This window comes from Puma concolor, chromosome D3 (genome assembly GCF_028749965.1).
Source record: "Puma concolor isolate L17-30 chromosome D3, mPumCon1.1.hap2, whole genome shotgun sequence".
Lineage (NCBI taxonomy): Eukaryota > Metazoa > Chordata > Mammalia > Carnivora > Felidae > Puma > Puma concolor.
This window is the reverse complement of record NC_141678.1, coordinates 3,368,280-3,384,528: the sequence shown is the minus strand read 5'-3', so window position 1 is coordinate 3,384,528 and position 16,249 is coordinate 3,368,280. Positions and strand designations below refer to the sequence as shown.

The following is a 16,249-nucleotide window of genomic DNA, read 5'->3' as shown; positions in this document are numbered from 1 at the left end:
TTGAACGGGGTTGCCTCTGTGCCCGTGAGGTCCCGTTCCAAAGCGCTGGGGTTGAGAGTTCAGCATACGGATTTAGACGGAAGTACAGGGCCACCCATAATAGCAGCTAATTATATTCTTTCCTCTTTTACTTACTCTGCGGATCAGATTCAGCCGACTCAGCCTTACAGGGCCACAGACCAGGTGGCACCCAGCCCCCCGTCCCCCGACCCCCCTCCTGAAGCCACGCACATGCTCATATTCCAGCAGCAACCACACCAGTGGCTTCTGGAAGCTCAGTGGCTTGGGGATCTTCTAGACAGAGAGCATCTCGCCTGGGGATTCTGGCGCACCCCGAGTTCGACGCATCGGAGGACAGAGATCAGGCTTCCTGTGTCCGGAATTTGTACCGAACGTCGATTTTCTTTACGGAACGCTTAATCATCCCTGTGTTACAACAGAGCCAAGGACATTTTGAAAAGATGGGGGGACACATTTGGGTTTTAAGCACCCAAGGACTGAGTGGACTGAACGGAGCGTCAAGCACAAACGTGTGTGCGGACGAGGGGCCGCCCAGGCGGCTCCGTCGGTGAAGCGTCCCACCCTGGGTTTCAGCTCAGGTCAGGATCTTGCGGATCGTGAGTTCGAGTCCTGCGTCGGGCTCTGCGCTGACATCACAGCTTGGGATTCTCTCTCTCTCTCCCTCTCTCTGCCCCCCACCCCACTCCCCAGCTCATGCTCTTTCTGTCTCTCAAAATAAATAAACTTAAAAAACAACAGCCATGTGGGGGTGGCACGAGCCGGCTCAGGGGCGCCCAGACCGCACAGGAAGCATCCCCCCCGGGCGGGTGGGTGCCCGGGGCCTGTGATGACGCGCTCAGCGCCCTGCACGCTGCCTGCGGGGGCGCCCGTGCCGACGTTAAGCAGGTGCCGCGGCGCTGCCTCCCAGCCTCCAGAGTCACCTCCTGACCCGGGCAACAGCAGAGCCACACGTAGGGGACCCCACCCCCTAGGCAGAGAATGAAAAGGAGGAGAGGGCAGGGAGTGACGTGCCCAAGGTCGCCAGCAGAGGCCGCCCCGCAGCCCAGCCGGTTTCCCCACATCCATTCCAGCGACTCCGCTCCCTCACCACGGGGATGCTGAGTGGGCGTGGCCTCTCTGGTGCCAGGCTCCTCCCCGAGAAGCCAGGCGTCCTCACCTGCCCATCGCGCGTTCCCACAGGCCCTCCCTCCTCGCAAATTCCACTCCTGCTCCTTGGGGGAGAGGGCCACACCCGCTGGTCTCACGCAGAAAACGCCCAATTAGCAAAATCGACCTCTGAAAGCCCGTGCCTTCGTCCCAGCTCGGGCTCATGGCCCACCTCGTGCACAGATGAAACCAGCCTCCGCGCCCGTCAGCAAGAATCCTTCTATTTGTGCGAACTATTAAGTGGAAAGAACAATTTGTAGCTTCAGTGAAACCTGGAGTCTTGAGCAAAATCCAAATGCAGCAAAACCCGATTTCAAGCAAAGTCACATTTCATGAGGCATTTCTCATGGGCAGTAAAGGTAGAGGGTGTCGGCGCTAAGAGACCATTGGGGCGTTGATTTCCCCCGTCTTAGGACAAATGGGGGGCTTTTGCATGCTAATGTGTCCTAATGCCCGTCCTTTAGGTGTGCCCCAGTCTCCTTGTGGCCAAGGTGACCAGTTGCGTTCAACACATCATTTAAAAAAGACATTTTTTTTAATGTTTATTCATTTTTGAGAGAGAGAGAGACAGATTGCAAGCTGGGGAGGGGCAGAGAGAGAGGGAGACACAGAATCCAAAGCGGGCTCCAGGCTCCGGGCCGTCAGCCCAGAGCCCGACGCAGGGCTCGAACCCGCGAACTGCGAGATCCCGACCTGAGCCAAGGTTGGAGGCTTCACCGACTGAGCCACCGGGGTGCCCCTCAGCACATCATTTTAATGCAAGACCTGGGAGAAGTTTCTAAACAGCAGGTGCCTGATGCTGCTGATTTGCTCTTGCTGCTCTGGGGGCTGATGCTGACCAGGACGCCCGAACTTTGACAGTGGTGATGTGGCTTACTGAGTGCTGGCAACCACGTTTGCTCAGCTATGTTGATGTAGCTTCCCAACTATTCACGAGGATTTACGTCCTCCACTCCTGGAGGGGGGCGGTGAGCAGGGCAGAGGTGTGCATGCACCTGTGTGTGTGTGTGTGTGTGTGTGTGTGTGTGCCTTGCTGATACTTTCAGAAGCTGTAACCCTGCATATACCCTGAGGAGTCCAATCTTTCTGCAGAGTTTGTCGGTCAAAACCGTATGTAACACGCTCCCAGTGACAAGATGGTGGTGACAGAACAGATGGGTGTTTGCCAGGCGTGAGTGTTCCGGGCTTTTCTGTGTTGTTCTCTATTCTGTCTGGCTGGCAAGTACACGAGAGATACCGTTTCTAGCACCGCGAGAGACCAGCACACCTGACAGCAGGTGGGATCCAAGGAAGGTGTGTGCCTGCATTCGGTAAGACGTGGTCACCGGGGTAGCGGGGCGAAGGGCTCACGAGAAATCTAGGATTGCCCGGTTGGTTTTGCAACTTCCTCGTAACCTCAAAGCATCAAACTATTTTAAAATGAAAACTTATTTTTAAAAAATACTGCAGTGTTCTGTTTCCTTCCAGAGGCAAAATTCTTACTTTGCCTGGTATTTGCATCCATATCGCTGACGGGGAGAGTGACGTTGATGCATCTTGCTTTGGGGTGTGTGTGTGTGTGTGTGTGTGTGTGTGTGTGTGTGTGTGTGTGTGTGTGTTTAGGCAATATCTATAAATTTCTCACAACAAAGGACAAAATATACCTCTTCCCCCCCCCATAAGGGGACTCCTTTCTACGCCTCCATCCTTCCAATAAAATAATCATATTTTGTCTGGGTCCATATTCGGTGTTTAAGATATTATAAGCATGTGTGCTAATCACAGTAAAGCCAAGTATGAAATTCTGATCACGTGGCATCTTCTGAGTGATGATTTCTTATCTTCAGATTTAAAAACTGGTCCGGTTTTATTCCTTCCCTTCATTTTCTGTATATTGAGCTCTCGTTCATTCCCAAACGCTTAGCTGACTGTCTGGATCTCCTCCCGGAGCTTTCATCCCCACCAGATTCCTTAGGAAAATGTCCATTTCCGGACGGCAAGGCCGCCAGATTCTCCTCCTTGCTGGGGCCCCCTGTCCTCTGCGGCCGCCTTCCCTCTGTGCACCTGTCGTGCATGGGATCACGTGTTTCCTGCGCCTCTGACGTCTGACATCCTTCTGGGTTTCTCCCTCGCTTGATGGAGCACATCTCCAGGTAGCTTTCTGAGCAAGGATGTAGGAAGTAAATTGTCAGAGAGCTTGCATATCTGGAAAGACGGTCTTTGGAATCAGGCTGGGTATAGAATTCGAGGTTGGGAATCACTCCCCCTTTGAGTTTTGGGCTATTTTCCATGGTCTCTTGGTTTCCAGAGTGGCTGTCGTGAGTTCTGAATCCGTGCTTGTCTCTGACGCTTCTGTCTCTCTGGAGGAGTGCGGAACTCACTCTCCCGTACTGTCGACATGTGCCGCTGCTGTGCCTGGGTGTGGGTTTGCTCTTTCTGCCTCTAAGGACAAATCTCCTCTATCCACCAGCCAGCCAGTCTATGCCTTTATATTTCTGCTATAATAGTTTTAATTTCCAAGTGCTCTTTTTTTTTTTTTCTGGACGTTTTTAAATAGCATTGTGTTTTTGTTTCATGATTGTGGAGTATTGTCTGATCTCCCTGTGAATATGAATGATTGTTTTTTTTTTTTTTTTTAAATTATGGTCTTTCCCATATTGGCTCTATTTTGTGTAGATTGCTTTTTTTTTTTCTGTTTGTCTGTTTGGGTGTCTGTAATCACGTAGAGACTTTTCTCAGTGCCCAGTAGCTCCAGTTTGCTCCTATAAGTGATTGGGGGCACACGGCCGTTGGGAGGTCTGAGCCCAGGCACCCTGGCTTGCTGTTTGGAGGAACCCCAGTGTGAGCATTCACTCCCGCTTTGGAGCTGGGCCTCCGAGTCCTCAGGCCGCTTCCCCGGTGTGATCCCCGCTGACTCTCACTTTTCCCACCGACCGCTGGTGCCGCGAGTGGAAATCCTGCTCCCAAATTTGCTCGCGTCAGACCTCTTTCCCGTTCCAGAATCCGTGGCAGCTGGGCGTGTCCCCTCCCCACCTCGTGGGCCTCCGTTCTCCCGTGAGCGGGATTTGGGGGAGAGGACAGGCAGGCGGTCGCGTTCCATCTGCTACTTTTCTCCTCGGGATGTCGACGAGAGCACTGAGGTTCAGAGGGGCCGAGTCGGCCCGGAGAGGAAGGCTTCCTTTGTTTCAAGCCCTAACTTAGTGCACTTGGGTTGGCAGCCTGCCTGGAGGAGGCAGCTACATGGGAGCAAGTGTAGCAATAATGGACACTTATTAAGTGCTTGCTGTATGCTTCACCCTATTCTAATCTCTTTATAGGCATTAAGACATTTCATCATTCCGCTTTATTAGCAGATCCATTTTGGGGGTAGGGCGTGAACTGAGGCGCAGAGAGGGCGTGGTTGGGCCCAGACCACACAGCTACAAAGTGGTGAACCCAGGGTGTGAGCTGGGAAACCCCAGCACTATGGACCCTCCGGACTGATGAGTCTGTTGTGGGGATCGTGCCGGGCATTGTAGGATGTTAAACTGCATCCTTGGCCTCTCCCCCCACCCCCAGGCAGCGCACCCCCACCCAGTGGCGACAACCGGAAATGTCTCCTGACCTTGCCACCTGCCTCTGGCAGGACACCAGCCTCCCCAACAACCACCAAATGAGAACAACTGGCCGAGGCAGACTGACGGTCCCCCTGAACGCTTTATGGGGCTACGTCTCTGTGTCCGGGGGGACAACCAGGGCCCCCCTACCCTCACCACGGACCCGGGCCTCCGGATCCGCCGTTCTGGAGCCCGTGGCCCCTTCCCCTTGCACTGTCTCCGCCCACCCCGGCGTGACCCCTCTGGAGCCCTCGGTCCGTCTCTGCACCTGCCACGGGAACGTGCGCGTGAACGCGGAGCGGGCGATCGCAGCGCAGCGGGGCTCGGGCACGTTTGCAAAGGCCGGGTCACTAATGTCGTGGGTCTCTCTCGCCTGTCTTCCTGCCCGCAGAGCCAAGGTGAAGAAGGGGGTGAACATCTTGGGCGCTCAGACCAGCGAGCCCCGGCAGTGGGACGTCAAGCAGGAGACGGGCAGCGGCGGGAAGCACACCACCGCCACCCTGCTGTGCCAGCGCCGGGCGCCCAGTGCGCGCAACAGGTAAGCGCGCACCGCGCGGGCCCGCACTGACCCCGGCTCGGCGGAGCTCTTACACCCTCGGCCCAGAAAGCTGGAGGCACCCGCCTTGACTGTCAGGACCGTCTGGCAGCTCCTGGCGGGGGCAGCTGCGGCTCTGGTCCCGAGCCTGCGGTTCTGGCTTGGGCGCAGAGACCTGTCGCCAAGGTTCGCCCGGCCTCCCGGCCCCCGGGCATTCCATCCACCTAGGCTCAGGTCCCGCGCGGCGTCACCTCCCCCTTGAACTCCCTACGTGATCAGAGGCTGCCTCCTAAGTGCGCATCCTCTGCACGGAGGGTGTGATGTTTTGCCCCTTGGTAAGAAACGCGGATCCGGTCTTCATCGCTGTTCCCGGCACAGAGCTCCTAAGAGCCTTAGAATTTCCCGAGTGACGAGAGGAACAAAGGTGGCCTTTCCTGGGTTAATGAAGTGACTTTTGGAAAGCACCGAGGTCACCCCCCCAAACCACCCCAACATCTCCCGGGAGGGCAGACAGGCTGGAGGTTGCATTACCAGCGGCCAGTGACTTAATCAACCTTACCTCTGTAGTGAGGCCTCTAGAAAAACCCTAGAGAAAGGGTGTCAGAGAGGGTGCAGGTGGGTGAGCCCCTGGCACTCGGGGCGAGTGGTGCCCAGAGAGAGCATGAAGGTCTGTGCCCCCTTCCCGACACCCATGTGTCTCCTCAGTGTGGTTGCCCCTGAGTTATTAACATCCTTTAACCCGGTCAGTAAGGGTTTCTCTGCATTCTGTGAGCTGCTCCAGCAAATCAGGCGAGCCCAAGGAGGGGGTCACGGGAACCTCGGGCTTATAGCCTGGACCAGTGACCGGCACCTGCAATGGGGGGGGACAGTCCTATGGGATGGAGCCCCTCACAGCGGGGGGGGGGGGAATGTGACGCCACCTCTGGGTGGACGGGGTCAGGATCGCATGGCACCCGAGGATCCCAGCTGGTGTCGGCGAGCTGCCCCGGGGGGGAAACACACGCGTCGGAATTGATGTCTGAATCGTAAAGGATTAGGCCCAGTCTTCAATGAGGAAGGATCTGAAGATGGGGTGACAGTCGGTGGCGATCGTGTGTAAGGACGTGATGCTGTGTGACATTCTACACGGACATCTGGATTACTCTTTGATTGTTTTCTGCATATAAAAACAATACATACTCCTTTTAGAGTATTTTTTAAATTTATTTATTTTGAGAGCAGGGAAGGGGCAGAGAGGGAGGGAGAGGGAGAATCCCAAGCAGTCTCTGCACCATCAGCACAGAGAGAGACCGATGTGGGGCTCAAGCTCAGGACCCTAGGATCACGACCTGAGCCGAAACCAGGAGTCGGACGCTGGACTGACTGAGCCTCTCAGGCGCCTCATAGAGTATTTGTGAAGCACAGTTATGCAAGGAAAAAACGTTAAATAATATATCAGTACCCTGCCACCCAAGGATAACCCAGTGCTAATAAGTCGGTTCATTTCCTCCCAGCGTTTTATACGTACAATAAATGTGCAATCGGTTTATTTATCTTACAAATCTGGTATCATAATCTCTACAGGTTTTAGGATACTTTCATTTCTATTGTAAACATTTTCTCTTGACATTAAATTGTCCTCAGCAACGTTTTAACGGCCTCACAATATTCTGTCATATAGATTTAACATTCTGTCAATAGCCATACCCATGTCTCTGGACATTTCCACTGTTCTTTTTATAAACAATGCAACAATAAACTACCGTCCACATAAAGCTTTATCTCCTTCTCTTTTCACTTAAGGTGGCTTCTTAGAATCAAAAAGTTTGAATCATTTTTAGGGCTCCTGATACCTTCTCTTTGTGTATTTTCTTGAAGAGAGCAGCACTAAAGGAAAAGAATAGCCCCTCACCAGGCACGTTTTCTTAAGTGAACGCTACAAGACTGCCAAGGAAAATAACGCAAATTCTCTACTTTGTGTGGAAACGCCCAGTTCTTTGATCGCAGACCCTGTGCTCGGTCCTCCCTTTCACGGGTAGCCAGCGAAAACATCTGGTGCCCCGAGCGGCTTCCAAACAGCAGCCTCTTCCACAATTGCCCCCAGGAAGGACCGTTAGTACATCCTGCAGTTGAGTAGGCAAGTTAAGAGCGGAAGTGTTCATTAGCAGTGAAGTCAGGCGTGGAAATCATCCTTCGTGACACCATCAGGAGCCTCAAAGTGAGGGAGGTGCGCCCGCCCTGTGCTGGCACGTCCTCACGGGTCCCTGAGGCCACGCTGTTTGTTCTGCGTCTTCCAGAAAGCGCGCTCTGGACTCAGGTGTGTTTGCCGAGAGGGTGAGCCTTTATTCAAGGTGTTTGTTGCAAAGCCTGTTTCCCAGCACACCGCCGATGGGCGTCCTGTGCTCACTGCCTCCCTCGCGGAGAGACGACTTTCTGCAGAAATCCTTGGTCAGTTCACCTGTGCTCCGTGCCAGGCTGATGTCCGCTGAACACGCTGACTGTGGTCCAGACCACCCCCATCAGCGACCTAAATGCTGCAGACCTGGCCCCAGAAAGACCACACTTCAAATAAGGGTGTTTGTTGACGGGGAAGGTCCAAGGGCTCGCTTCCTCTGCCCGTGGAGCAAAGGCCAAGCATACCAGTCGTCTACTGCTGTGTCACAAACTACCCCCGAGTTTCAGGCACCACATGCTAATTATCTCGTGGCCTCCGTGGGCCAGGATTCAGGCACCTCTGAATCGGGGTCTCTACCCCAGGGTCTCTCACCGAGCCGCTGTCTACGTCTCCATCGGGAACCAGGGTCTCATCTGAAGGCTCAGCAGAGACAGTATACTTCCAGGATCAGGTGGCCATTGGCAGGACTCTTGCCTCAGTTCCTCGAGGCTGGCAGGACTGGGGGTCTCAGTTTCTTGTTCCTTCCTGGGCGTCCTTCTCCGTCAGGTCACATTGGCAACGCGGTCAAGTTCTCAACGCCCCCAGCTGTGTGCTCTCCTGGAGGTCGCTACGCAGCATTACAAGGTAGAGCCTTCATCCTTCCCCTCGAACACGGGTGACGTTTGTGACCAGCTTGCTGTGAGCACAAGGGTCGCCCTGTGGCTTGGAGAGAGCTGGGTCACAAAAGAGCCAACAGGCAGGCAGCCCCATTGCCCCGAGGCCTCCAGTTATCCCGCGTGGAGAGACCCCAGGGAGGACCCCGCACCAAGGGAGAGGATGCGTCCAGCCAGCCCCACCCAGCCCAGCCCTTCCGGAATTCTTGAATCACAGACACAGTGATCGTTTCATGCCGCTAGGTTTGCAGGGCAGTTTGTGGCAGAGCAACATGTAACCAGAAGACGGGGGGCTCCCGGGAGGGTTGAGGTGCTCCCACCCTCTACAGGTCCTCAGGGCCAGGCGAGCGTTTTAACCCCGTTCTCTGGGGTCACCTCCCAGCGCAAGGAACAGTTGCCCGAGTGAGGAGACGTGGACACGGCTTGTCTTCTTACCCCAAAGAGCCCTGTCCGGTTCCCAGCCCCTCCCCGCCTCTAGAGGCCTGCTTCTCGGCTTTATGCACCCGAGCCTCATGGAAGGCTTTTTCTGGCCAGAATGAAGGGTTTCTATTTTCTTCCTTCCATTACGGGCTGACATGTGGTCCCCGGTCCAAACCGAAAACGTGGAAAGTAAATATATCTCTCAGCATCTGCCCTGAGATGACTTATTAGAGCACATTAAGAAATCTCTGGAGCTCTTGCCAGACCAGTAATGGACTTTTAGGGGAGGCTGTGGCCTCCGACCCGAGCAGGTGGCTTTCAGAGCCCCTGATGTTGCCACGGAGACCCCCTCTTACGCTGAGGCGCGGGTACAGCTGTCTCCCCGAGGCGGTCACCCTGTCACTGGCCCTCAGAGAACAGCCCTGCGGCCCTGCAGCACCCCACGCTCTGGGCACAACACCCGACACGGTCAGAGTCCTCCAACTCCCCACCCCCGCCCGGGGCTGCCGCGAGATGCTGGCATTCTCCACTGTGACTCCTTTAAATTGAGGGATCCGGGTCCTTCCCACACTTGACCGGTCTTTACAAGAAAATGGTGAACGGCAGTGGGAATGAACCACAGCTGCCCATTGAACACCGTGTGTTTGCACTGCTCGGTCCGCTCACAGGCACGTCTTTTTCCGTAAACAACAGCACGGGACTGTCAACGTGTTCTCTCCTTAGGACTTTCTGAGTGGCGTTTTCTTTTCTCTAGCTTGCTTTGTTGTACAAATGCCGGAGAGAATACAGAGAACACAAAATAGGTGTCTGTTGACTGTTTACCTGATGAGTCAACGGCAGGCTCTTGGTAGTTAAGAATGGGGAAATCAAAAGTTATTCGTGGATTGTTGACTGCGCGGGGGGTCAGCGCCCCAACCCTCTCGTTGTTCAAGGGTCCATCATGTTTCCGTTTTTAAAAACAATGTATTTTCGTGCCCGAACGGTAAAAGCTTGGGTCATGTAGTGCCTCCATCGTCCCGCGTCCCGTGAAGCAATATGGCGCCGTGAGTAATAGCTTGGCCTCTGGAGCCAGCCAGGCAACTCGGATTCAAGTCTCAGCTCTTCTACTTGGGACCTGTGTGATTTTGTGCAAATTAGTCCGTTTCCTTGGGTCTTCTCTGAAAGTGAGATGGTAAATACCCGCGGTGCGTTTGTCACTCATGGACATTGAAGATGTCAGTCTACGGTAAGCGTCCACAGAGAGTGCTGGTTCTTGTGTTTTGCACGGAGCGAAGCTTCCTTCAGTTATTCCTGACATTTTTACGCAGTGGCCCAGACTGCCTTGCATTGTCTTTGTGACAAGGCATGGCACTCTTTCCCGTGGTGGCACATGCCAATCACAGAGCCACCCTGTCCTGTTGGCTTGGTCTGGGCCCCCAACATCGCGCTGGAAATCCATCTCACTCACTTTCCTCCCCGTCTCCCCCGCTGACCCTCTTGGCTCACTCTTTTCTTGGAGTTCAGTAGCTGGTTGGCTCTGGGCTTTGTGCCCACCCTCAGGGCAACCTGACCGTCTAAGGGATGGCAGAGCCAGGTGCCAGAGGAACAGTGGTAACCTGCGGGCACCTGTGGGTTGAATATCGCTCGCTTTGGCTATTCGTAAGCCAACCCCAAAGGTCGAAGGCTTGTTGTAATCTGTCACTTTACTAAGGCACATTTTCCCCTTCTGCTTTTATTATTTTCTGCTCTTAATTTTTTGTTGTTGCTGTTGGAGGAGTGGGGGAGGACCAGTGATGCATTCACACAGTTCCAAACCGAAAATGTAGACAAACCAACACGCGGAAATCCACCCCTGCCCTCCCCGTACCCAGCTCCCTTCCGGAGGCCACCGACATCGGCGCTTTATCGCACACCTTTCCAAAGACATTCCACGCCTACGAAGCAAGCACACCCTCACACGTATTCCCTCCCCACTTCAGCTTTGAACAACGTTGCTTCTCTTTTCGACCTACTCATGTATCTTGCAAGTTTCCCATGTCGGTCCATGAAGGTCCTTATTATCCTTTTGTTGTTTTTTTTATAGCATTTGCTTATTACGGCGTCCACTGTCTAACTGGACTGGTTTAGAGCGTCCACTGTCTAAACCAACCCCGTTAGGGTCTTTTGTCCTTTGCTTCCAGTTGCTGCTCTGATTAACCTTGTCCACACGCTGCCTGGCACTTCTGTGGCTGTGTCTGTGGGGCACGTTCCAGAAGTGTGCTGTCTGGTAGAAGGGCTTGGGCCTCTGTGAGTCTTGTGGACACTGACGTGTTACCCTGTGCCGGTCCACGCCACCAGCCACCCGTGGCTGACAAATTGTTGGACCTCGTGATGCTTGTGTTTTGTCTCTTCACGGATGACTTGACTAGCGGGTTGCCTGAGAGCAGTGTTTCACGTGGGAATTGTGGGTCTGCAGGCTGTTGACCCCATCCATCCCGGTCTCTCCTGGGAAACTCTGGAGCGGCGTTTATGGCCCCAGGACCTGCCCTGTTCCCGGAGCATCTCCCTTGGGCGTGCAGTGCGTCTGCTATATGAATGGGACTGTTTGCAATCACGCGCCTCCAACAGGCTGTACCTTAGGTCACTTATAAACTCTCACCTAAGCTGAGCTCGCTGTCGGTACCCTGGCCATCCAGTCTTCTCAAAACGGCCGAAACACTCTCTTTAAAAGAAAATCCGATCCCGGAACTCCCTATAGTCTCAACCTTCCAGGGCTTTCCAACACACCCAGAAGAAAACCCCAGCTCTTGGCCGCGGCCTCCAAGGCCCTGGGGGATCTGGCCCTGCCCACCCTCCTGATCTTACCCCCATGCTTCTCTCATCAGTCACCCGTCTTCCTTTACCCCATGCGCCAGACTTGTTCGTGCCGCGGGGCCTTTGCACCTGCCATTTCCTCCGACTGGACTCTGTGAGTTGATCGTTCTGATTTTTAGGTCTTAGCTTAGACGTTGTGTTCTCAAAGAGGCAGCCTGTGACCGCTCAGACCGATCACCTGACTGACTTTCTTTCTGGAACTCACCAGCGTGAAGTGACTGTTTACCATTTGTCCCTCCCCACAAGAATGTAAACTCCACGAGGGAAGGCAGGGACTTGCCCATAGTCTTCACCTCTGTGTTCGTGTCTAGATCGGTTCCTGGCCCAGAGCAGGGACCGAAGTACTCACTGAGTGAACCAATACGTGAACGACCTTGCAACGATATGTTGACGTGGGGCACGTCGTCTGTGGTTTGGATGAGGAGCCAGGATCAGAGGGCCCCTGTGTTAACATCGTGAGGACCGTTTGCCAAAGACTGAGTGCGTGAAGCATGTTTGTTGAGGCGGAGCGTGTGGCCTCATTGTACACATGACGGAATAAGTTGTGGGGGGGCTGCACGTGCGGGACAAACGGCATCCCGGGAGGCAGGGCGGGGCGTCCTCTTGCCAGTGTTGGGAAGGGCGGTGGTGGAGTCCTCTTGCCAGTGTTGTGCTAAGCACTGCAGACAGACAGACATTTTCTGCAGACGGCTTTCCAGTTGGCAAGAATCCCGCGGCTCTGCCCAAGCCTGAACCTTGCTCGTCATGAGGAAACATCCTTCCGCTTCATCTTGGTATTCCGTGTCCAGCCGCCCGGAACTCAGAGACCTGCAGGGAGAAGAAAGGCTCCCCAAATCCCGGGAAGTGGGGGATCTTCAGGACTCACATCCTGACTGCCTGTTAAACCCTCCCAGGGGGAGCTTTGGACCACACGAGCCCGACTGGAGGGTCCCAGTTCACAACCTGGATTTCTGTGTTTGTCCTCAGTGATCAATGATGGAGGGCCTGCCAGGCTCTGAGAATATTAGGGCTCACAAGACGAGCATGGACCCTGACCTCACGGAATTCACTGTCCATGTGAAAAGACGGAAAACAACCCAACAATAAGTATGCCAGGAAATATTTCGCTGCAACACCGGTAAATGCCATGGAGAAGTATGTCGTGCTAAAGGAGTCGCAATCAGGGCGCGAATTCCTTAGGATGGGGGTCAGTTGCCGCTAAAAGAAACCTTGCTCAGGGCAGCGTACGTTCAAGAAAACATCATTTTCGTCATGTAGGGGTCTGGGGAGGTGTGGCCATCCAAAGCCCGGGCTCCGTGTCTCCCATTTCTTGGGCACCACCGGGGGCTGCCCTCGCTCACAAAATCCAAGATGGCACACCAGCCCACAGAAGCCCAGCCCGTGGGAAGGTGGGGAGGACGGAGGGCAGCAGACGCCAGAACCACAGAGGCGTGTTTTGGTTTATCTAAAGAACAGTGAGAAGAAGGCAGGACAGAGGCACAGTCATGTTTGCGTGAACGATATTGTCAGTGAGCCTATGGAAAACGAATGGGGAGGGGTGGTCCGAGAAGACGCAGACGGCTCGTACCTTAGGCCCAGGTGAGGACAGAGGGCTGTGCTGCCCGCCACGAACTTCCTCCACAAGCCCCCCCACGACCGGACACCCACCTCCCCTCTCTCTGCCACCTTCACATCCAACAGCACCGCCATGCTTTCTGACACGGAAGCCCAGCTGCCCGAGTCGGCAAAAACGCTCGAGGGCTTTGTTCAGGAGGAAATACAGCACTGTCTCTTGGAGGGGGAACAAAAAGTGTGGAAGAGAGGCAGTCTCTTAGCACGGAGAGGTTACTCTGATAACCTCAAATCAGTCCTTCAGAGCCCTGACTGGGTTCTCTCCTCAAAGACCCGGGGACAGGTGGTTCTGTAAGCTGATCTCCGTGCCTCTCCTGGGCAACTGAATACCTTCTTTTCTTTCCATTCTCCACATCACATTAATTCTTCCTAAGTGGTCCTTAGTATTCCTTACTTGTTCCATCTCAAGAGCGGTATTTCCTCGCCAGTGGTGTGTAAACTAGGCCAGCTAAATGGCACAGACACCTCATCCATCATGCCTTTAATTTTCCACCTTGGGAGGAAGCGTTGAGGCTTCAGTTAAAGATAAAAGCCAAGTCACCTTAATACTCCACCGGCTCTTGGGCTGAGCCCGTCCACTGCTCACATTCCTACACCGGGGCGGACGGCGGACGGTCCCCACGCAGGTGCGGATCGGTTCGGGCAAAAGGGTCCGTGGTTGTGACGGAGACCCTCCCCAAATCCCTGATTAGACAAGATGGGGGTTGACTTCTCTTTTGTCTCCGGTTTGAGTCGGTGAGGCAGCCGCTCTCTGCAGAGGCACCTTGGAGATGATACATGTGTGTTGTTTCAAGCCACCAAGTGTGGGGGCTAATTTGTTGCAAGCTAGTAGATAACTCACACTGTGTTCTTACAGACACTCCAGGATTGCTTATGCGAACTCCTAAGATTAAAAATGATACTCAATAAGGCTCTGTGAACGTAAGACACAAAAATTCCTCGTGACTTTACGGAGCTTTATCGTCTGCAAAGGCAACTCAATGGATATGTTTAATTTGATCATCGCAGCAAACCTGTGAGGGTTGGAGACCCTGGGTATGGTCTCCTGGGTCCTGGGGGAGGGACCTGGGTCCTGGGTATGGTCTTTGTTACGGGTGTGAATAAACTGAGATTCAAAGGCATTCGAAGTATTTAGTCCAAAAGCACCTGGCAGGTTGAGAGGAGCAAGTTATATTCTACCCTTGATTCCTTTGTTCTTTGCAAGAAACTCACCCCCTATTTGGGGATTTCCCTTTGCAAAACTGAAAGCACATGTCTTTGGGCATAACTCGACCCCTAAGAACTACATGAAGGTCAGTGATGTAATATAACCTGAATAGACAAAATAGATTTTGAGAAATCAGTAGCCACTTCTGATCTTTCGGATTCCCTGAATTGTAGGCATTCAGATTAAAGAAGGCCCATCACCCACCCTCCCCTCCCTCCCACCCCCCATCAACCCTCAGCTTGTTCTCAGTTCTTAAGAGTCTCTTATGGTTTGGCTCCCTCCCTCTCTAACCTCTTTTTTTTGTTGCTGTTCCTTCCAATGGGTTGGGTCGGTTCCACCTTCACCTGAAATTCTGAGATGTCGCTCACCCCGTGTCAGTTGTGACCACACCACCGGTGGGGGGTGGGGGTGGGGGCCGGTCTGCCATGCTCGTGCTCACTTATGCTTCCCCAGTCTGGAGAACGTCAGGCTCCCACAAAAATCCTAGGGCGTGATTTCTGAGGACGACTGCAAGTGGGGTGCTGTTGTTGCACGGCGGCGATCTCTGTGGCTGACTCCTCCCTCAGGGGAAGGCAGTAGTACTAGCGCAACAAAGAGCTGCATCCCCCGATCCCGCCCGTGATACAGCAGGACGGGCTCAGAGCTCAGGCTCGGAAACGAGACGGCCGGCGTCTTGATGCTCAGACCGACTCAGGGAACTTTGGCGCTTATCAGGCTTGTGTGCCTCTGTTTTCTCATCTGCAAAACAGGGGTGACACCCTAATAGCATCTCCTTCCTGCAGGTGTTTGGAGGGTTAAATGAAACAGCTTATGAGAACAGTGCCTGGCATGCGTTAGGCATTCCCGGGGTTGCCAGGTCAACAGTCAGACAGCGTGGGGGCGCATATCCCAGACAGGTGCGCCATTTTGAAGAGGAAACCCAGTTCCTTGACCCTCTGGAAGGCGCCCGGTCCTGGTTCCAAGTCTTCTCAGGGAGGCTCAAGCATGGCTCGTGTCCTAAGGCCCTTCCGTGCCTCCTTCGGGGAATGGTCCCCCCCAGAGCCGTCTTTATCCAGAATGTTCTCTTGGTTCAAGGGAAAGAAGGGCCAACCTGAACGGAATTGAGAAAAAGAAAAAAAGAGAAGAGAGCTCGAACCCCGGGGGGGTAAACTTGAATCCGCACAAGGGCGCTTGGCTTCAGATTTCCGTCAGCTGAAAATGGCACCCTCCATTTGAAGGTATGGGTTCATCCGTGCTCCCCGTCACCGGGGCCATCCTCCCGGCACACATTGGCCACGTCAGCTGCGGCTTTGTGACCTCCCAGGTCTGCCAGGGCAGAGAGAAGCCCTGTTCCCGGGGCCAGGCCAAAGCTCCGGGGTCCTCCTGCCATTTTGGCCCCACACTAAGCCTTCTGTCTGAACGGAGCATGGCACCGTTGGATTAGCTCCGCCAATCATGTGCCACGCCTCGGGACCACATGTGCGTCACCCAGACCGAGAGGCAGGGAGGGGAAGAATCCCAAGTTAAAAGAAACAGGGACCAACATCCATCACACAGCCTTCCCGAGGCGGAGACCACGGGCAAAGACATTCCCGCCCTGCGCCTCCCGCCGTGCCTGAGAGTTCAGAAGGAGAGTGAGTGTCTTGCCAAAACAGACCCGATGCCTTTTGTGGAGCAGAGCCCTTCGAGATGGAGACCTTTAGTCTAACCGTTCGTGGCAGGCAGCGGGCTCCAGTGAGGAAGGCGCCGAAGGGTATGTAATTGAAGAAAAACAAACCATCGATGTGCGTGGCTTCTGGCTTCTGCCCAACAGCTTTATTATTTATGCTCACACCCTGTTCCGCAAGGGGCTTTCCGTGGTTTAGGATATTCCGCCCAATCTAGGAAGCCAACACT

General features: G+C 54.2%; 1 protein-coding gene across 1 annotated transcript in view; it reads left to right on the top strand.

The window, feature by feature from the left end:
• TMEM132C (transmembrane protein 132C) overlaps nucleotides 1–16,249 on the top strand; it is a 307,760-nt gene that overhangs the window by 190,182 nt on the left and 101,329 nt on the right. The window contains exon 3 of the mRNA XM_086681440.1: nucleotides 5,134–5,280. Coding sequence (XP_086537566.1) covers nucleotides 5,134–5,280 — 147 coding nt within the window. The remainder of the gene's footprint in view (nucleotides 1–5,133; nucleotides 5,281–16,249) is intronic.